Genomic DNA, 21,979 nt, shown 5'->3' on the forward strand with positions numbered 1-21,979 from the left:
CACAAACAGCATGACTGCCCTGCACCAATTACTCAAAGCCTGCAGATCAGATGCCATCAAAATTCCTTGTATACACTGAAAAACAAGGCATTCCTCATCAGATTACCACTGAGCCCTGCAAGACCACTCAAACGCGCAAGTAAACCCACACGACAAAATATGCCATGTAACATATTCACAAAGCACGCAGTCGTACACTGCACACAGAGCAAATACTCAAACACGTTGCATTCCCTCCCCCAACTTCAAGACACGTTTGTCAGCCCTGTTTTGATCCTTGTATCAGAAAGGTCTTCTGTTCTTTTCCAAAACCTCTCCAGCCGTCACCTCCCATGTTTATTTTCTCTATTTTGTTTAATCTGTTGTTTCCACCACCACATCCCAAAACCACATAATTTAATCAATAACTTCTAAGAAGTGCATGTGTCGCACTTCTAAACCCAGATAGGCCAAATGCCCCTCTTACCCTTGCACTCTCTTACCCCACTCCCTCCCTGCCACTCTCGCTCCCTCCCACCAGTGCTTTCTAACTTTTCTCTCTCCTCTCTCCCGTCTGTATTCTCTTTCTGGGTTTGAATGGAGAAGCTGGATTCACCGGAACCAGCACACCCCTTGCCCGGTGCAGGGCCCGTTGCTGAGGTTTCTGTTGCTAAGACGGCAGGGGCTGTGGAAGACGAGGGTGCATCATGGGTGAGATCCAAACTCTTTGAGTGTAGTTGCATGAAACGCTTGTTGCCGCAGGCTTACAGAGAAGAACTCTACCAAGTGTTACGACTCACAGGCCCACTGGTAAGTAGCAGAAAGTGGTCTTCTTTTTCTTCTTTTCCTTTTTAGTTGGGGGATCCCATGATTATAATACGCACAGTCAGCACACTCCTGCAGTGCAGAATTACTGTTTTTAGTGCAGGTTTACATAATGTAGTGAAACTAGTCACTATTTCTCAAATAAAACTGAATATACTGCATGCCTAAGAAAAAATGTTGTCTATACTGACTGAATATTAATGCAGACAAGTCTGTGCCTTGTGATTTCACAACACTGCTTTGCCAAGTACTGACAAGTCCCCTGGACACAGTTAATGGCAATAAATCACTGTGCTTTCACCGTACCAGCAAATTATTAAAGTCCTGCTTGTTTCTACAGCTGCTGTCGCGGATTCTGAACTTCCTCCTGTCATTTGTTATCACCATATTCTGTGGTCACATTAGCAATGCAGCACTGGCTGGATATGCACTGGCCTCAGCGGTACGTACTGTACTCCTTTTCAGAACAGTTTATTTTAGCACCACTGCTTTGTCTGCTTCTTGTGGGTTGTTATGGTAGCGCAATAAGACCACTTTCTCTCTAAATTGTTTGTCTTTTTGCATACTGGAGGTGATGCAGGTTTGCCTGAATGTACTGGTATGTGTAAAATACAGTGCAGGTCTACATCTCAGCTGAGTGACATAGCCAAGCAGCAACCTCTGTGGATGAGTAGCCACTATGGATGGCTCCATAAGCAATTCAATTCACCAAAATTAACCAAATTTAAAAACAATATGGTAAAAAAAAACAAAAACAAAACTTTGTAGCTTATGCATCTTTTCAGAACAACTATACAGGAACTTTATTATAACTTATTTGCAAAGCAGAAATTCAACTACTATTTTGTTCATTGAGTGCAACAGAAGAGACAAATCCACGTGGTGAAACAAAGAGCAGCAACATAGCTAATAACTCTTATTACTATAGTGGTTTCTATAGTTAGTTATATGAGAAGTGAGAAAAGAAAAGGAAAATCAGAACCACTGATGCATGCAGTGAAGGGATCCAGTGGCTCTGTTACGCCGTGAGGTCCTGTTACAGGTATGAGTTGGGTCCAGTTGTCACCTCAGAGGGAAGGGACACTGCAAATTAATTTAAAAACAAACAACAAAAAACAAACAAACTGGCGGTTGCCAAGGCTACCCCTCAGCCTCCTAGTAGATGTGACAAGTGGTCTAAATGGTTTAAATCTGAAAATCCTAGGAAAGGACCTATAACCTTGAGGTCGAGGTCACCAGGATTCAAAATCATCCAAGATTTTTCGTAGATACGTCTAAGATATGAATTTGAAACTCCTGGTCACCTCATTCTCGAGTTATTGTATTTACAAACTTGGGTGTTGACGCTGCCTTCCCACCTGCCCAGCGAGTGGATAAAAATATCTCATCAGCCTTTTACAGCTGAGGGGTAAAAAATACTGAGTTACTGGGTTTAGCCTGTTAAGCAACATTTCTAGCCTGTTCCTACGTACACAAGGCATGAAGGGTTGATGAATGGTTCCTTAAGGCAAAACTTTAATTTGTGATAGGCTTTAATTGTACTTATTCATAATGTTAATGAACAGCCTACTTACAGTTCTGACTGCACTTAGAGGGCAAACACTTCACTTTAAGCTTTTTGGGGTTCACTTTTTTTTTTTTTTTTGCCTGTCCTGTTTGGCTCTTTTGCCATCAGAATTATTGTCTAAAGGTGAAGAAAGATGCCCAATGGATTTACTTTACCAAATAGACCATCCCAGCCTTGCCGTAATGGTCTATTTGATTCACCTTTTATTATTTATTTTATTTTATTTTCACTTGCTAAATACAGGACAGACTTGACTGGGGAAAAGAAAGGGGAGAAAGAAAGAGGGAAAGAAAAACAGTGGAGAAGAGGGACGGGGATAAAGTGCAAAAAACAAAAACCAACAAAATAAGCAGACAAAAAATACATATATCAATCACCTGGATCACCTGTTGAGAAAGAAAAAAGAGAAAACAAGCAGAAGAAAAAAAAAGAGCAACACAATAAACAACATCACGATGATCTATGGGAATATAACAGTAAATACTAAATATTAAACACTACTGTGTAGCACGTAAGATCGACAGCGCACAGTGTGCTTAGAGGTAGGAGCCAAAAAGGGTGTAGTTTGTGTGGGTGAGCACCTGTGTGTACACCTGTGAGCATGAGCGCGCTTGTATTTAAAAGGTTCCTACATGTAATGATCTGTTAGAGCAGCGGTCCCCAACCCCCGGGCCTCGGGCCGCGAGAGTTGAGGCTCAGGTGTGAAATGTATGGTTTTCAGGGTTTTTATCGGTTTTCAGCGTTATTTTGTTATCGTTTTTATCGTTTACTCGGTTTTCCTGGGTCTTTTCACGTGTGTTATGAATAAATCTTCTTTTTTTCAGTACCGGTACTAGTTTTGTTTTGTTGTATTTATCTGCGACACCTGAAAATATTGTTGGTCATAAACCGGTCCGTGGCGCAAAAAAGGTTGGGGACCGCTGTGTTAGAGGGTGTGGGGAGCCACAGCCCCGTCCTCCAGGGCATGAAGCAGGTATGGAGGAGATCAAAACTCCAGACATCCAGAGGCCCTCAGAACACAAGAGACCAAGGAAGACCAACAGAGGGGCAGCCGCGCCACTATCCCAGAAAGAGCTGAGGAGAGCCCCAGATGAGGGCTCACTCAGCAGCCGCGGAGCAGAAGCCAGGGGGGGGTTGCAGTGACATGCCCGTGAGCTCTGTCGGCAGCCAGCTGTGCCAGAGTGACCGAGCCCCAGGCTGAGAGGCTGAGGGCACCCCACCCCGGAAGTGGCCGAGCGAGCCCCAGGCTCCAGGCCCCGACAAGCAGCCACCCGGAGTGAGCCAGTGTGTACCTGGACGCCCATCCTTGGACACAAACAACCACCAATGCACCGATGTCTGAGGGAGTCCGCCACTGGCAGGGGAAGGGGTGGGGGGAGATAGGCCTCCATACCTTGGAGGTCCTGAGATGTCCCCAGAGAGGTTTCATCTGATACCCAACCTGACATATAGACACAGACATACAGGCACACACAGATACAAACATCCATTCCCACCCTCATGCTCTCATATGCAATTACTCAACACTCACCCAACGTGGAGACAGACATAAAGAGACGCTGTACACACGATCACACTCCCCAAGCGTACTCTATACCCCAGGTCTAGGTACCCTTGCCCCTGGAGGGGGAAACTGCACCCAGACCCAGGTAGTGTTACCCTTTTCCCTGGGGTGGAGAGAAGCAGACTGCCCCGACTCGGCAGCAGCAGGGAGGCCCCACATTCCAGACCCCAATTGGATGACCAGCTCCTCCTCCTAGCCCCCCCGCTCCAGCAGGCTGCAGAGAACGGGGGTGTGTGAAGACTCCAAACCTCCCTCCACCCGCTCATATGTAGTGTTGATGCATGTGTGTTCTAAGGTGCATTTAAAACGCAGGAGGACATGGAGCTACCTGCCAGAGAGCAGCAGGTAAGCGCATAGCCCCTCCTGATAGCCCTCAATGTCTACATGTATTTAAAATTGAGAGGTGTGCAACGACGCCAGGGGTGAGGTGTACACCCTGATGGTAATTTGGAGTCCGTGTAGCGTGCCCACCCCTAAGATCCTATATGTATGTGTAATGAGAGTGTGAGTAATGTGAATGTCTAAGTTGTTGGATAAAACTGAGGCACAGGCAGCCAGAAGGGGACAGGGGTGCCTCCCCTGCACCCTGGTGACACACCTTTACCCCAAGGCCCTGCATGTGTGGGTGATTGTGGTGGAGCGGGAAGAGGGAGGCAGCTGGAGATGGGGAGGGAAGGAAGGGAGGGGTAAGTGAGGGGTCACTTACCCAGGGAGGGGTAAGTGACCCCTCCCTGGGGCCAGCTCCCCCGCTGACCCCAGTAGGCACCCCCATTGTCTGCAACCTGCCAGGGAAAGGGGGCCCAGGCCCATCCGGACCGGGGCCCAGTTCAGCAGCACCGCCTGGCCCCACAGAGCCCGGGACAGCCCACCCGACCCCACCACAGAGAAAACTGCACCCACCCCGTCATCCACTCATCTTCCAGACTACACAAGACAATAGACGCCCAGGCTGAGAGCTTCCTCACCTCTCCTATATCTCCCCCTCCTGCAGAGTGAGTTCCTGAAGAGAGGAGACCTCCTGCAAGATGTAACAGCCTCCCCCACCAGTTGAAGAGCCCCCCAGATGGCTTGATGCACTGGCGGCACCCTGCGCCAGGGCTGGGCCCCCATACACCCACCCGCCCACAACCCCGGCAACACACCAACCAGGACCCAAGCCCCCAAGGCCCAGCCAGGGCCCCAGCCCAGAGACGGGGTTCACTTTAACATGTTAACCATTTTGTAATTTAGAGCACTACCCTGGGCTAAAAGTTGATGTTGGGTTGTTTTGGCTGTCGTGTGCACAACCTTTCTGACTGTAATTGAAACCTTTTCAGTTTGAGATGGCGAGGCACTAGTTGGATATTGAGTTTCTGAATGTGGCTTGTTGCACATTTAACCCTTGTGTGGTGTTCATATTTTTGTTACTCAGCCAGTGTTCATGGGTCTGGTGGACCCGCTAGAGTTTTGGCTTTCCAAATTAACACTATCAAACAATTTTATGTTAAATTACTGAACAGATGTTTACTTCATCCCAATTACAAGACATGTGAACAGCAAACATGGTTAATTTTTTCCCTTTACCTTTGTTAGATCACATTTATGAATTAATGTGCTCCTCGTTTTTTTTTTGTTTTTTTTTTATAAAATGTTATAAAAAAAATAAATCAGTTATAATCAAGTGGAGTGAGTGGAAAGACACAACACATTTACACGTGAAGCAATATGTTCCACAACTAAATGGGATCAGCTGCTCATCAATGGTGACATTAGGCCCAGGGTTGTAAAACAGGGGAGGTGGTGCACACACTTATCCCACACTGTCCTGATGGCAGCTAGCTTGTCTCTTTGCCGTCGAGCTGGTCTGTCATCTCGGTTATCAAAACGGATAATCCTGGAGATTTTGTGGAAGTTTTCCAGAGACATTGATGCACGGAAAGGTTCTTGCTGGTTTCTGCATCCCACAAGATTCTGTGGATTCCCCTTTGGACCTGAAAACTCCTGCAAGGATAAGAACCCCAAAGTAGGCCTTTGGGGTTCTTAGATGAATTTGGTCCATCTCCTTCGACCTCTCTCCAAAAAAACACCTTCCTTCTAGATTACTGCAATCCAGAATAATTTTCTGGATGGAATCTGGGATGAAAAGCTCAAATGAAGACTTGATGTCCTGCACATGAGTAACTGTCAGCCGTGTTGGCCCTGGCTTATCCCAGTAACAGCTCTGCAGGGTGGCTCATTTCTTGGGCAAGAAGACCATTCAATTTCACCAGTTATTGACATCCATGTTTCTTCACTTGCTGTCTGGTGGGCTTGTTCTGGTCCTGGAGCTGGCTGCAGATGGGGTACTCGTCTTCGTTTTGTTACTAAATGGTGCTCAACCTCATCCTCTTCTTCAAAGTCACTGTCAGACTCTGAATTTTCAGAAATGTGAAATATTCTGAAACCTCTTTGTCAACATCATCGTTCGAAGCCTCTCTCTCTTCCAAAATCAATTGGATGGCCCTCGCAGCAGATAATCTTTTGCCATCTTGATCAGTTGGGATAAAGAACCACACTGGCAAAGTCTTATTTATAGTATTATGCCCCTAATTTGCAGGAGGGACAGGGTATGAGAAAATAAAATTTGGATCCCTCAAGAAAGAGGGTAAAATGTGCGGGAATGTCAGAGCAGACGATGTTGATAGTTGAATTTTCAACAATGTTGCAACTTTGTGCGGGAGCAGGAGGGGAAGAAAACACTATCAGCAGCACCAGAAAGGAGGAAGACAGAGTGTGGGAACACAGGACCTACACTTTCAACACTTTTATTAGACCTGGGTCCAGTGGACCCAAACACCTTGTATGTAATGTAAATGCGTGGGGGGAGGTACAGTATGAGGTCATTGAAAATTAGTTTGGATTTATGTTCTTCACAGAAAATAAGCCAAAGCCAATGAATTTCAGGTTGAAAAAATAATTAATTGTTTAATTTTTCTTTTGAAAAAAACTGAAAATGGGTCTCACAGACCAGAACACCATACAAGGGTTAAAACACAACTGAATGAAATATTTAGAAAATTCAAACTTCTACTAAGCACTGGTTAATATCAACTAATGAATCATGTACATTCTCTTAGGAGGGGCTGTCGCCTGTACTCTAACTGAAAAACAACGTTGTTAAGGAAACAAGCACAATAGCATACCAAATCTAGTTATTATCAAAAACAAAATCTCATGCGTTTATGAATTTTAAGAATGCACATAAAAGTGATACTGTAAAATATTAGATTGATCTTATTAAAAAAGTGTTTTAAAGTCGACTAACTGCGCTACAAAAACAAAACCCCAGTAGGTCATGTCACTGTCCGAGGTGCTGAAGCGGCAAGGAGATGGGCAAAGAGTAACCAGCCAAGAAAAATATCTACTTACTCACCTGTCCTTGCAGAAGAAGGACTTTGCCTTATCCTTCATTGTAGCTCCAGCTCTCGTGTAACAGAGGATGCCTTTATCAAGTGGACAGGAGACAGATGTTTCCTTTCTAGCTTTTCGTGCAGGAACAAGTTGTTATCTGGTCCAAAGCAGAAGCAAAACTCAATCATCCACCTCAGTGATAGTGCTGTCCTTTCAGCTCAAATGCTAAAGCTTGTTGAACTTGCTTCGATGAATTAATGAATACTTCCTTGTATTCTCAGGGATGTCAAACTCATTTTACATCATAGGCCAAATACACCACACTTTGATTTTAAGTAGGTCAAACCAGTGACGCTGCACTTTCTTTCAGTGTAAAGACATTTAACTATACATTTAATCCCTGAGATATCCTAATGTAAGAAAAAGAAGTGCAATTTCAACAGTATGTGTCAGTTTTCCTACATAACAGAGAAATGCTGGTGTAGTAAATGAAAGCACAAATTTTTGGATTGAAATTGAAAAAAACAAATGTGTAAAGTTACAGAGAAAGTTCAGGCAGCTTATTGCCCAGGCTGTCCTATAATTATAAAACAGAAATTTCATAGAAAATATTTAAATGTAGAACCACTGTAAAAACTACAGTATACTCTTAAAAAACAGAATCTTTTCTGTCATTTATTTGCTTATCTTCTACTGAATTACTTTGGTGTAGCATGAATGGCAGTAGAGGAGGTCTTTCTCAGTAAGAAATTTTTAAATATTATGTAAAGATAGTTAAAAGTACAAAATCTATAACCTCTAGCTGTCCAGTGGGCCGGATTGGAGCCTGTAATTATGTTTGAGACTTGTGGTTTAGTGTTTAAAAGTGAATGAACTGTAGTTGCTCCATCATATCTTTGATATGGTGTTAGCCACTTTAACAGCTCTGAAATGACCCTACACATTTCTCAATATGCCAGGAATGTAGTCGTTAATGCTAAGTGTTCTGTTAGCATTATTTTTAACTTGGTAAAAGTTTACACTACCTGCATAGTAGTCCACCTCCTGCACGGCATGCCTGCTTCTGGCCTGCTATCCCTCTCCTTCACTCGATTATACTGTACCTTGCTGATTGCAACTTGATCCATCCTTGATCCTGCAACATTTCAGTCGGAGCTCCTGTTTATAAATGACTTCCAGACTCCAGACTGGGTGTGCAAGCATCCAGGTAGCTGCCTGACCGGTACAACAAGAGGCAAGTCCGGTTTAGCTTAGTGCTTGAAAGTTTCCATCTAAAAATGACAGAGCTTCTCCTTTACCTTTGCCTGTGAGTGCGGTCCAGTCTCAGGATTTGGTTTTGGTTGAGTTTCAGTTCAAAAGCAATATTTTAAAACTTAAATTTTATACAAACTCTATCCCCTCTGCTAACCTGCTAACTTCCCGCTACTGGCGTGAGGTTAGGTTAGGCTAGCTCCATAGCCTTACTGCAGTGGGGCTTGATTGGTTATAAAGCAGTTTAATCTTTTCTTTTCTTTTCTTTTTTGTTCGTTAACATTAAGCCTAAAAAGTAAACAAGCAAACAAAAACAACAACAACAAAAAAAACTGGTTGAATGATCTATTGCTGCTTGCTTACTAGGTTGTAAGCCTTAGAGCTGTTAAGAAACACCCAAAAGGATCATTTCACTGACTATCAGACAGATCAGAGGAGATCAGCTAAGCACTAGTACAGTGCACTGTGTGAATTGTTTTTTGTCCCTTGCCGCCAGCAAAATCAACTCAAAATGTCAAAGGAACAATTAGCAAGGGGACTGCAAAACTCAGTAAGAATTAATATATTGTGTTTTCTGTTAATGGGAGATTAGGTTTCCTTTCCTTTCCAGTAAGAAAAAATCAAACTATATTTTATTGTTTAAAAAAAAAATCAAGATTATTATTATTATTATTATTATTATTATTGTTTAACTGAAATGCAACCAGAGGCTGTAGTTACTAGGATCTGCTCCTTTTAGGGGTTGTCTGAGCATATCATCTGCCACTATATTACCTGGTCACTAGCATCCTCTTCTGCACACCAACCCTCTGCATGGCCTCCTTCATTGCATCCATGAATCCTATTTGTGATATTTCTCTTTTCCTCATGCTTTGTCCAGTAGAGTCAATTTTCAATTTTTTAACTATGTCTCTAAACTACTCAGTCTCAGCTCTCCCTCTGATAGATTAATTTCTAATCTTGTCCTGGCCACTCCCTGTGAAAATCGTAGCATCTTCTTTGTCTTTTCTTTTCTGTTGGTATCCCTTTCATTTTTGATAACTAAGTACTGACTTCCTGTTAAATTTAGAGTCGATTTTAAGATCCTGGTCTTGACCTACAGAGCTGTGCACGGACTGGCTCCTGCCTACATCTTTGATCTGTTACAGCCCTATGTCCCTAGCAGGTCTTTGAGGTCATCTGATCAGGGCTTACTTGCTATAAAAAATACTAAGAGGAGGACTAAGGGTGACAGAGCTTTTGCCACTGTGGCCCCTAGACTGTGGAACTCTCTCCCCCAAGCATTAAGAACTGTGGACTCAGTAGCTGTTTTTAAAAAACAACTCAAAACTTACCTTTTTAAAACTGCTTTTGGTTAATTTTTTGCCTGTTTTATTTTCTCTTTTTTAAATCTTTTATGACTTGTAATCTTATGTGCAGCACTTTGTGATTCTGTCTTGAAAGGTGCTATATAAATAAAAATTTATTTATTTATTATTTATTTATTTATTTATTACTCTGCATGATCTTTTATGTTTGGATTGCTGAACAAATTCAAAGAAATTTCATTCTCCAGGGACAATTTTTTTTTAGCACGATTTTAGTACACCTCGTCTGATTCATTTAAAACAATTTGGAAGTAAACAGAACTTTATCTATCAACGCTTTAACGACCTTTGTTTTCATCTGAAAATCACTCCACTGACACGAGGTTGCTCACTGTTGTTTCTGGCCTGTAACTTGAAATTAGGATCATTGAAGTGCAATGTATCAGAGATGAAAACAGCTCTTATTTTCTCTATGTATGGCAGAAAATCTACAAACATTTTTGCTTTTTCATTTGATCAGTAAGAAAGTTTTTAAGCTCTGAGCATATACTCCGAAAACGGTCCAGTGCTCTGTGTTTGCTGAATCACCCTACATCTTTGTGAGGAGCAAATCAAGTTGCACTAACCTCAGTGATGGATGTTTATAATACTAATAATAATAATAATGGATTGCATTTATATAGCGCTTTTCGGGGCCCTCAAAGCGCTTTACAATTTCACTACTCATTCACTCTCACACACTGGTGGAGGCAAGCTACAGTTGTAGCCACAGCTGCCCTGGGGCAAACTGACAGAGGCGAGGCTGCCATATTGCACCACCGGGCCCTGTGGCCATCACCAGTAGGCGGCAGGTGAAGTGTCTTGCCCAAAGACACAACGACCGAGACTGTCCGAGCCGGGGCTCGAACCGGCAACCTTCCGGTTACAAGACGAACTGCCAACTCTTTGAGCCACGATTCGCCCCTATTGTTTTTATATTGTGAGTCTGTCTCTCTCTCTTTCTGTGTTCGTATGTGTCACCATTTTAAAATAGTGGGAACAGCTCTTGGGTGCTTTTCAGTACCTTTCCAGGTGTTTTCTGTCTGTGGACCAATTTGTCCACTCAGTAGCTTCACAATCATTTAAGACTACTGTATAATGTAAGTAAGCTCAAAGTGAAGTCTGTGTTTGAAGACGGGTGTTGCCAGAATGGATGGTGTGACTCCATCTCAAGATCTGGTCTCATTTTATATTTTATGCTGCTTTGTGGCATAAAATATACAAAGGAATGGAGTACATGACACATTTCAGTTTGATGCAACATTAACCCAACTTTCATCTTGGTGTGCAAAACTGCCTCTCTTTGACTTGATACGTATTTTGATTGTCAAAGGTTGAAGTGTAATACATTTTTAATTTAAGAATAATTTGAAGGTGACAGCAACCCATGATCTTAAATTTATTTATAATACAACTTCAAGTTTTGGACATAATGAATGTATGAACTGTTTACTAAAGTGTGGCTTTTTTTATTCTTCACCTCTCAGACCGTTAATTCGACCACAGTTGCAACAGGCCATGGCCTTGCCTTGGCTTGTGATACACTCATCTCTCAGGTGAGCAAACCACACTGTGCGTGTGTATTATTGTTGCAGCGGTTTTATCCACGGGAAGGTTATAATTTCACTATGGAGTCAAATCCAGTTCCCATTAGCATTGTTTGTGTTTTGCAGACTTTTGGCAGTAAAAACATGAAACGTGTTGGAGTGATTCTTCAAAGGAGTTCACTGATCCTACTGGCGTTTTGCCTGCCATGTTGGGCTATTATCATGAACTCTTACAGCCTACTGATCCTCATGCACCAAGAGGAAGAGGTGGCGAGGTAAAATCATGGTTTTTAAAGCTGATGTAGCATCTTTGAATATATAACTGGAAAAAAAGGAATACAAATCTATATTTTTAGTTCTGTTGTTGGCATTTTTATCAGCAGTACTAATACTATTCTGTGCTTAGAAAACTTCAGCTTTATATGTGTTTTCAGAGTTTCTGAGTAAATTTGTATGAGATTAAATTAAATTTGATTTCAAGGGACTACGATTGAAAACTGATGTAATGTGAAGACAGTGCTGATGCACTTTCCCACAATGAATGAATTTACAGATGTACTTTTTGCAAACTTGAATGATTGTCTTTATGTTTGCTTCACTAAATGAATATCATTTTGTTTGCTTCCCTTTCAGAATTGCCCAGATATATGTGATGGCATTTCTACCAGCTGTTCCAGTGAGTTTAATGAACTGAGACTGAGACTTAGTTCACTTACTTCCTAACCTTGACTGAGATTATTAGTTATTGTGTACTTATCAGCTGCAGTGTTTCAACATCTGCATTTAGTAACACACATGCAGCAGTTTAGTAAGCGCACTAGTATTGAGTTGTTTAACCCTCATGTTTGAGAATTATTACTGCCAATTTAATTTAGTAAAAAACAAACAAACAACTAAATTCATGTTGTCTTTCTTTCTGCTACAGGCTATGTTTCTGTACCAGCTGCAGGTTGCCTACCTGCAAAACCAGGTAGGTTCATGAGATGAAACAAGTATGCTTCTGGTGTGTAGGAGTCAGACACCTTCCAGGGGAAACTAAAACAGAAAGGTCATGTTGTTATGTTGTTAAGTGTGGTATCTACGAAGGAGATATCCTCCTTCTCCTTTTACTAAGAAGTACAGCAAGCACTTGAAGAGGTATACCAGGAGAATAAACCAGAGGTTGCAGACCACAGCAACCTCTCTGAACAGGGGCCAATAACCATCATAGTGCAAACATCCAAGAATGAATCTCCAGTCTGAATAACTGGCAGCACAAATAAATCAGCTGCGAATGAACAAGAGACACCCGTAATGGCTAACTGAAGGCCAGACAGTCCTGATTCCCAAGGATCCCCAAAAGGGACCAATCCCATCCAACTACCGGCCAATAACCTGCCTCAGTACCAAATGGAAGCTCCTGTCAGCCATCATAGCCACGAAGATGAACAGGCATCTTCGTGTTAGAAAAAAAAGGTAGGATTATTATTATTGCACATTTACCAAGATATTGCGCAGGAAATTGTCAATAGCAAAAACAGAATGACTGTATGGGAGAGGTCTGCTTGCACGTGCATACCCACGTCCACACACACCCACCCTCCCATGCACACGTACACACACTCAAGGTTACCATAAGTAAACAAAGGGGAAGACTGCAGAAGTGTGTCAGTGTGGTGTCAGTGTTCTGGTGCATTGAGACTTCTGTCAGCCCACGGGAAGAAGCTGATCTTTAGTCTGTTGGTGTTGCATCTGATGGATCTGAACCTTTCTCCAGAGGGCATGATGTTAAATAGGTGGTGGTTAGGATGGAAGTGGTCTTTTAAAATTGCCCAGGCCCTGGAGCGACATCCAGAGCTGGCAATGCACTCCAGGGAGGGGAGTGGACAACCGATTACCTTCTCTGCAATTCTGGTGACATTTTGGAGTCTCTTCTTATCAGCTGTTGTTCAACCAGCGTACCACATGGCGATGGCGTGCACCAGCACACTCTCAATTGTGGCTCAGTAGGACACTAGTAGGTCAGTCTGCAGCCGGTTCCATCTCAGAATCCTCAAGAAATGGAGGTGCTGCTGGGCTTTCCACCATGATGTACAGCAACAAGATCGGAGTGTCATTCGGACTGGAGAAGTGTAGTCGGATGGAAACAAAGAGAGGGAAAGTAGTTAGAACTGAGGGGTTGGAACTACCAGAAGGGAACACCACATCTTCCTGAGAAGAACTTGAGACAATGTGGATCGTGAAAGTTTCCGTGGTCCCAGTGATTGCCGGAGCACTCGGTGCAGGGACTCAAGCTAGGCAAGTGGCTCCAGCAGTTCCCAGTAACAACATCTGAGATTGGTGTGTAGAAGAGTGCAGTCCTAAGAACAGCAAATATACTGTGCAGGAACTTCCAGCTCCCAGGCCTCTGCTAGAGGACCCGAGCTTGAAAAATAAAGACTGCCCACAGGAGCAAGAGGGGAATAATATATAAATATTCAGATATTTATATGTATATTTGTATATATATGCATATATAGACACTGTGCCATGTTGTGCCATTCCAGCTGTTTACCCACACTATCAGCTAATGTTAGCACAATATTATATATAACATCGTAAAGCGCCCTTTTAAGGTTCAGACTTGTGATTTTCTGTGACAGAAATGTAATCATGCACATACTATGAAATTTTTTTGAAATCCTATATTGTCCCCCTTTTGTCTAGTTCAACTGTCAGGTCTATTTTTTTTTTTTTTTTAGCACCAAATACATCATAAGCAGCTAATGTGCAGTTTCAGTGAGATAATGTCTTATTCTAGTTTCCACCAGTGTGCTACACTTACCTGAATTTGTCTTTGGGAAAATAGTAAAGTAATTTAAGTAAATAAATACTCTTGCCGAAGGAATGGTGGCTCTGCATACTGGATTGCTAATCATGTCTTTTAAAAAAAAAATCTTTCAGGGGATCATATTGCCACAGATGTACACAGCGGGAATAGCGAATGTTTTAAACTTGGGCTTCAACTACGTCTTGATCTTCACCCTCAATTTGGGCATCATGTAAGTGTGTCACACTGCCTCATTTTGCCTTTTCATTTTTATGTACTTTTTGATGGTGGAATAACAGATACAATCTATGAATAAAACAGAAAAAAGCCCTCTGTCACTGCCATGTTCACTACACTGTTGTCCAAAGAGGGGACTGAGAGGAGAAGAAAATTTGTTTTCTGTTAAATGTGAGTCAGCAGTGCACTGATGTTTATTATTTTTGAAATTTATTTAAGTGAGGGGGGCAGTGTAGGGCAAAGGAAGAAGAAAGTTCTCTGACAGGAGTTATTCCAGCTGGAAAAACATTTGATTCATCAGGCAGATGACTCAACCCAGGCCTCAGTCTGGGCCCTGTTTCTCCTATCCCTCACATTTACCAAGCACTCACTCCTACTAATTGTGAAAAGTCTTTCCTCAGCTCATGAGAAACCTAGTGTGCCAAACCACAGTCTTTCTGTTAGTTTTTTGGTCCATGCCTCCTCAGCGTATTCCTGTGTTTGTTAATGTTGTTTGTTAGTGGTCATTCCTCTGGCAACCACAGGTATAAATACGTTTTATCATCTGTGTTTTCAGTGGATCAGCAATCGCTAACAGCCTCGCTCAGATCACCCTCTGCCTGCTGCTGTACGGCTACATCAGAATAAGGAAGCTCCATCAGAAGACATGGGGAGGTGAGTGCTACACATGAATAACACAAAGTGAATGATACAGCTTTTCAGACATTAGTTTTACTGAATTGAGTTTTCTGTAAACCTTACAGGTTGGTCCACTGAATGTCTGCAGGAATGGGGCTCTTACATGAAGCTGGCTGTTCCAAGTTTACTTATGGTCTGCTTTGAATGGTGGCTCTGGGAGATTGGCAGTTTTCTCGCTGGTCAGTGTTATTTGCCAGACAAACAAACATGCACGTAAACGGCCGATTACACACACTCATTTTACACTTATTTTCTCAAGAAGAAAACAAAAATCAAGCTATTTTTTTCCTTTTAACCTAGCAGTTATCACTATGACAGAACATCTCTGCTGTGCACAAGTCACAAAAATACAGTGATCATGTCTCAAAAACCCAGATTCAGACTTCCAGGGTTTCATATGGAACAAATCTAAAGAAAGAGTGCATAATCTTGCTGGTTTAGGCTAAGTTGTTATAACTGGTTTCTAGGAAAAAGATTTATCTATCATTAGCAGCATATCATTAACTGTGTGATAACTTGACCTTGATATTACTGTTGGTGCTTCTGGTTGTTTTTGTTCTTCTATTAATCCAATATTACACTATGCAGCATAGATTAGAATTAGGGTGACTGAACAGAGATGAGCATGCTCATGCTGGAGGTGAGCAGAGTTGGGGAGGAGTGCATATGCAATACTGATAGATCTACATGTAAAGGAAGCAAAGGGTTAAATATGATAAAATAGTAAATTCTGATGAAGGGGTTATGTTTCAGTGATTTAATAATAACGATTAAATCTTAAACCTTTCTCAAAAATGCACTAAAATGTTTACCAGGGTTGTCTTATCTTTCTGTAAACAAAAATCTATACTCTAATCAGTGGCCTGATATTTCCGGTTAGAATCTGTTCAGTATCAGCGATATTGTAAATTATTACAGTCGAAATGCTGTTAAAATATATTTACTACTTTGCAATTCTCCCATCTTCTTTGAGGTTATCTCCCCAGATAATGTCCTGGTTTTCACTTTTTTTTTTTGCAAAAAAATCATCATGGAAAATGGAAAAGTTTAATTCACAAGATCTTACCTCACTGTAAAATCTTTGTCTCAAAAGTTTGTGTAAAAATGTCGCATTCGTGCACAGCAGCAAAACCTTTCATGAATCTCTCTAAATCATGTCAGGTTTACTTGGTGAGGTGGATCTTGCTGCTCAGCATGTGCTGAATGAAATAGGAACCATTGCATACATGGTACGGATCAGCCATTTACTTAGTTGAACACAGTCATCTTATTATTTAACAGCACTTCTGCAATTTGGGAAAAATGCTTACTCTGGTCTGGACCTTGTAGATTCCTTTAGGTATCCATGCAGCTGCTTGTGTGCGTGTTGGGAATGCTCTGGGGGCCGGGGACACCACCAGAGCTTTGCTCACCTGCAAAGTGACCCTATTTCTGTCGGGTATTAGGATATTTAAACATTTCTTTGAAAATTCAAACATATGTAATACATGATAAAATAAGGACACATGGACTTATATGCATTTTCTCTATAGGAACGCTTGCTGTTTGCCAGGGTATTGGTTTTGCAAGCTGTAAGTCAGTTGTTGCCTTCATATTTACCTCTGATGTGTGAGTATTACAGCAACACACACATTCAAGCCTGTAAAATATTATCATAACACTGTTTTAATGCTCTTTTTCTGCTCTCTGCAGTGAAATTGTGGCGACCGTGTCTGAAAACCTCACAGTGCACATTTTTGTACAGTTCTTTGATTCACTTCTGGTATGCCTTTACACAACAAAAAACTATGTTCTCATCTCACTTTACAAAGACTAGTTCCGAGAGCTGGTTGTCTGCTTGATCAAATCAAACCCTCAACTTTGTTTCCTTTTATTCTGTGTTCCATTTCAGTGTGTCTGCTCAGGAATTCTTGTAGGATCTGGGATGCAGAAAATTGCTGCCATCTCCAACCTGTTGGGTTACTACCTCATCGGCCTGCCAGTAGGAATAGCTTTGATGTTTTATGCCAACCTGAGGATATTAGGTAATACTTTTATTCTATTGTAGGCATCTTTCTACAGACAAGCTATAAGTTGCTGTAGTGGTGCACACGTTTTCACTTTTGCCTCACAGCAAGAAGGTTTGGTATTCATAGCTCTTTTTTTTAAATTTTTTTTTTTACAAGTTTGCATGTTCCCTCTTTGCCTGTGAGGGCTTTCGGCTGCCACAGCCTAAAATCTTTCATGTTAGGTCAAGGGTGTAGGTGTGGATGTGACTGTTAGCCCTGTGTTAGCCAGGGTGTACTCAAGCCCCTTTAACAAAGTCACCTGGGATAAGGTGCAGACTCCTGGTGACTGTAGTTGGATAAATGATTAAGAAAATAGATGGGTGGACTGATAAGTCAAAATCAAAGGACTCAACGGCATAACATGAAAAAAAGTTTTGAAATAGGCTTCAAAGCCCCGAGATGCAGTCTTTACTTCAGGCAAGAGACAGTCAGGTGCACTCAGGAAGTTGATCAGAACAGGCAAACCAAGTCTGACAGGGAAGAGCAAGGACAAAAACCAGGATACCAGGTAGGTTCAGACTCACAGATAGAGCTTCATGGAGAAGAAAAGGCAGGAATTCTCAATGCAAAGATAATTTGGCACAGAGACAAGGAACACAAAATACACAGTGGAGAATGCACAATTTGACAGAGGTCATATGACATTAGGGTGAGACAAGTAATAAAACAGCCGATAACAATGTCTGATACCAAGATTTATCACCAGTGGCACTTAAGCCGGCACATAAGAGCCTGTAGGCAGCAACACTGGGTTTCTAAATGTAACTACATGTAACTGGATTTCAATTATTTACGATTAGTTTTGCAGTCTGATCATTTTTAATACTAAGATATCCCATTACCCACAATGCACTTCAGCTGCTGTTGATTTAGGATTTAGTTGTATAACCCAGCCTTTAGTATCAGTCTGATAAAGAGCCAGCTATAGGTCACACTCTTCACCTCAACAGCTGTTTTGTAACATTTTCCACAAGAGCTGAAAAACCTTGATGTGTAAAACTGGATGGATATAGATATGATTAACTTTCAAAAAAATATTATTAATTATTTATGTTTCTTTTTTTTTAATCCAAGCTGATTAAATTAAATTCTCATTCACTTAAAAACAGTTGCACACAACACACAATTAAATATTATACAGTATTGTGCAAATTTCTCATTTCTTAATTTTTGCTTTCAAGGAGTGAGACTTGTAATTTTTAAAGTGTTCTTAAACACATCTGATCAAAATTAATGGAATTATGAACGCAAAAAAATGCCATCAGATTATGATTCACAGTGCAGTGCCATCTTGCCAGCAGCTTAATTTTTCAACACGACAATGATCCCAAACACTCTGACAATGCAGTAAAAGGATATCTGGACAGAAAAGTACACAGTGAAGCACTATCAGCCCGCAATATTATTAAAGCAGTGTGGGACTCATGACTTTTGCACAGTATTGTAAATAAATCTGATTATCCTAATGTACATCAGGGATGTGAACTTTTAATCAAGTGTGTCTGTTTGTGTACACTAACACTTTTTCACTTTTTTGTGCAGTCTGTAGGATTTTTAAAATTTTTGAAGGAGACTTTTTTTGACCCCAAAAAGTTGATTCTGTTCATCTGGACATAGTGTTTTCAGTGGGAGAAACATTTTGTCACTCAACCAAGTGACTTCTTCAGTCTCAGCTGACTGCAGGTTTCCCCAACCTTATAAACAGTATCTTTGCATACTGACTGAAACTAGCACCACTGAGTGAACAATGAGCTGTGAAGTCAGTTCCTGGATCCTTAATGTGCAAATTGTCATGACCATTAATCAAAGACACTCTTGACACTCCTGCAATGATGAGGATGTACGCATCCTGGACAGGGAGGAACGCTGGTTTGAGCGCAGAGTCAAGGAGGCCATTTACGTGAAAACGGAAAGACCATCTCTGAATCGAGGAGGGGGCCTAAGGGTACATCTTTCACCATCTTACAATGCTGTGATTGCAGCCATTCCCCAACTCTCTGTGAATGGTACTCATGGCTTTCATAGTGGTTGTCACAAAAATAAAATAAAACAATTCAAGTACCATGGGATTGCAAAGATAGTTGGAAATTCTGTACACAGGCACAGCATCCGAACATGGAAGCACAGTCTAGGTGTGCTGTCTCTACTTTATACGAGCATATGGACTCATAGTCTACAGCTGTGAATAAGCAGAATCGACTGTCAGCTTGGCTGTGTCTTTAAAGACCATTGGTATAAGCAGTTTGATAGCTTGATAGCTAGACTATTTCTTGATGTGTTTGTTTGAATTTCTGTTCCTCCTTTCAGGTTTGTGGCTGGGCCTACTTGTATGCCTTTCCCTCGAGACAGTGTTATTTCTGGTTCTGATCTTTAAAATTAACTGGAAAAAAGTCACTCAGAAGGTAAGACGCTCATATCTTTCTCTAAAAGCATAGATATTATTTCAATCTTCCAAAAAAAAAGTATGAATGTAACAGGTGACATTTCTGAGTTAAATCTTTGGAGGTCTGTCAGTAAGTTTTTTTTATCTGTATATCGTTATTTTAGTTTTATTCTTAGAACTTTTTCTTTTTTTTGTTTAGCTTTAATTTTTTCTTACTTTCAAAAAAATAGATAAGACATAAAAGACAATATGTACTCTCACATATCCCACATACTAATACATTTAATTATTTGTGTATAAGCTTGCCACAGTGGACTGAGCGGATTCAAGCGCAGACAGGGAGAAAGGTGCAAAAGGTTTATTTACAACAAACCGGGTGACTATATACAAGTACTGAGGGGAGGAAAGGGGAAGGGCAGCCACAGGGAATGGTGAGGGAAATTCCACACACGCTCCTCTTCTGCCACGCCACTCAACACACTCCTCTTCACTTCTCTCCATGCTTGTAATTAACACTCACACTCAGGTAGTCCAGGGACGCGAAATAAGGATGGAACCAGGGAATCTAGGTACGGAGACAGATGAGAGAATCAACACCAGGAAAGATACGCAGGAAACACTGGAGATCATTTTACAGCTGGGCAACGCTAACGATAGTCGTTTAACGTTCCAGCGACAAGAAACTCCGAGCCACCATCTTGAACGGTGGCTGGGAGAGGCAGGAATAATGAGACACAGGTGAGCAGTCGCTTGCAGGTGTTTTGGCTCACCACACATTGAGCTCCGCCCAGGCGAGCGAGACAGAAGAGAGAGCGAGCTAGGGAGAAAACAACAAACAACAACAAATACCTGTAGCCTGTTTGAGCCGGCTAGGGAGACAAACCTGCCACATCCGGCTGCTTTAGCGAGCAGAGTAAAGATCTTAATGCCCGGTTGTGCCAAACACATTTGTTTGTCAAGAGTAGCTCTATAAACTCTATATAATCTCCTTGTTTTTGTCAGTTTCTTTTTATTTACATTTTTTGTTTTTTTTTATTATTATTTTGTTACTTATAACATGTATGTAACTTTGTAATTTTAACATGTTGTCGCCTCTTGGCCAGGACTCCCTTGAAAAAGAGGTTTTTAATCTCAATGAGACTTTTCCTGGTAAAATAAAGGTTAATAATAATAATTATTCATATTATTGTATAACGATGCCAGAGCTGACAGGTGAGTAGTAATGTGTTTGAAAACAGCAGGAAGAAAGCAGAGGACTATATCTGTTTTTAGATTGTGGTTTACTTTTGTGGATTTATACCCAAGAGTTACCAGATTTTTATTTGCTTCTTGAAACTCGCTCTGACATGTTTTAGGCTCAACTGCGAGCTGGGAAGAAGTTATTGGTAGGACCTGGACACCTTCCTGGTACAGGGCTCAATGAAGCGATGCTGCTGGATGGTCCTGTCTGCCCAGACTCAGTAAGTCTTTCAACACAGCGTGTTTTTTTGTATCTTGTCATATCATAATGGAGCCACTCACACATCCATTAACTGCATCTTTGCACTGTGAAGGCCCAGTCGGATGGTGGAGAAGCTCCAAAAACAGATGGCTACAGTCCTGTCAACACCCTGGATCAGGAGATGAAAGCTGCTCAAGAGCCAGGCATCATCAATACTAATGCAACACCATCTGAGAGGGACACTGAACATAACGAAACCACCAAACCCAAAGTGGTGCTTTCTACAACACAGCTGATTTTCCGTCGGGGAACCGCCTTACTGGTTTCGCTTCTTATTTTGATTATAGGTGTTGCTTGTCATATTGCTTTCCCTGTACCAGAGGAGAGTGCACAGAGCAAGGCCAACTTTACTCTGAACTGGGCCAATGACTCCACTCCCACGCCACTGGCTCCTCTGAACTTTACACCACACTTCTGAGATATTTTTAACTTCCAAATATTGACTTGTCATGGCTGCATATAGTAAGTGTTAAATTCCTTCCTAGTTGCACATCTTCTCATAAACCAGGGGTCTTATTTTCTAAAACTGGTGCTACCTTGTGTAGAGAGAAAAAAACCCTGTCTCAGTGCTGCACTGCTGAGCAAATCCACAGAAAGCTGGAAGCAATATCAAATGAGAGGGAATCTGGCAGGATTAACAAAGGTCTTGTTACAAAGATCGTGTTTTAACCAGCTCAGAGCTGAGATTTCTTAACTGGAGCAACAAGGTAGGTTACAAATCCTCACAGGAAAATCATGTGGGCATCAAGCAACAGATGTTTTCCCACAGATAGCTTTTTGTTTTTCAACCTGTTCTTGACTTAATTTACATGTTGCACTGTGAGGTGTATATCGCAGCTTACTGACCTCAAATCATTCTCTCATTTTTTTAACTTGAAGATTGACTGTAAATATGT

At 41.6% G+C, this 21,979-nt stretch overlaps 1 protein-coding gene across 1 annotated transcript; it reads left to right on the plus strand.

The window, feature by feature from the left end:
* Positions 1 to 547: 547 nt before the first annotated feature.
* On the plus strand, positions 548 to 21,979 carry slc47a1 (solute carrier family 47 member 1). Its single transcript, XM_085364508.1, has 17 exons — positions 548 to 789; positions 1,145 to 1,246; positions 11,389 to 11,457; positions 11,575 to 11,723; positions 12,082 to 12,124; positions 12,374 to 12,418; positions 14,371 to 14,468; positions 15,030 to 15,127; positions 15,217 to 15,330; positions 16,313 to 16,380; positions 16,481 to 16,589; positions 16,684 to 16,759; positions 16,844 to 16,913; positions 17,043 to 17,175; positions 19,507 to 19,601; positions 20,938 to 21,042; positions 21,136 to 21,979. The coding sequence occupies exons 1-17, from the start codon at positions 577 to 579 to the stop codon at positions 21,499 to 21,501; spliced, it is 1,953 nt and encodes a 650-aa protein (XP_085220634.1). The 5' UTR covers positions 548 to 576; the 3' UTR covers positions 21,502 to 21,979.

Source organism: Diplotaxodon limnothrissa, linkage group LG10 (assembly GCF_057381915.1).
Source record: "Diplotaxodon limnothrissa isolate DT_005_m linkage group LG10, D_limnothrissa_male_GT1.1, whole genome shotgun sequence".
Classification (NCBI taxonomy): domain Eukaryota; kingdom Metazoa; phylum Chordata; class Actinopteri; order Cichliformes; family Cichlidae; genus Diplotaxodon; species Diplotaxodon limnothrissa.

Bases quoted from the DNA above. Each gene is read 5' to 3' on its own strand.
- slc47a1 (XM_085364508.1), top strand. From the start codon at position 577: ATGGAGAAGCTGGATTCACCGGAACCAGCACACCCCTTGCCCGGTGCA. The intron at 14,469-15,029 runs GTAAGTGTGTCA...CTGTGTTTTCAG, and splicing joins ACCCTCAATTTGGGCATCAT to TGGATCAGCAATCGCTAACA. The intron at 15,128-15,216 runs GTGAGTGCTACA...TAAACCTTACAG, and splicing joins CCATCAGAAGACATGGGGAG to GTTGGTCCACTGAATGTCTG.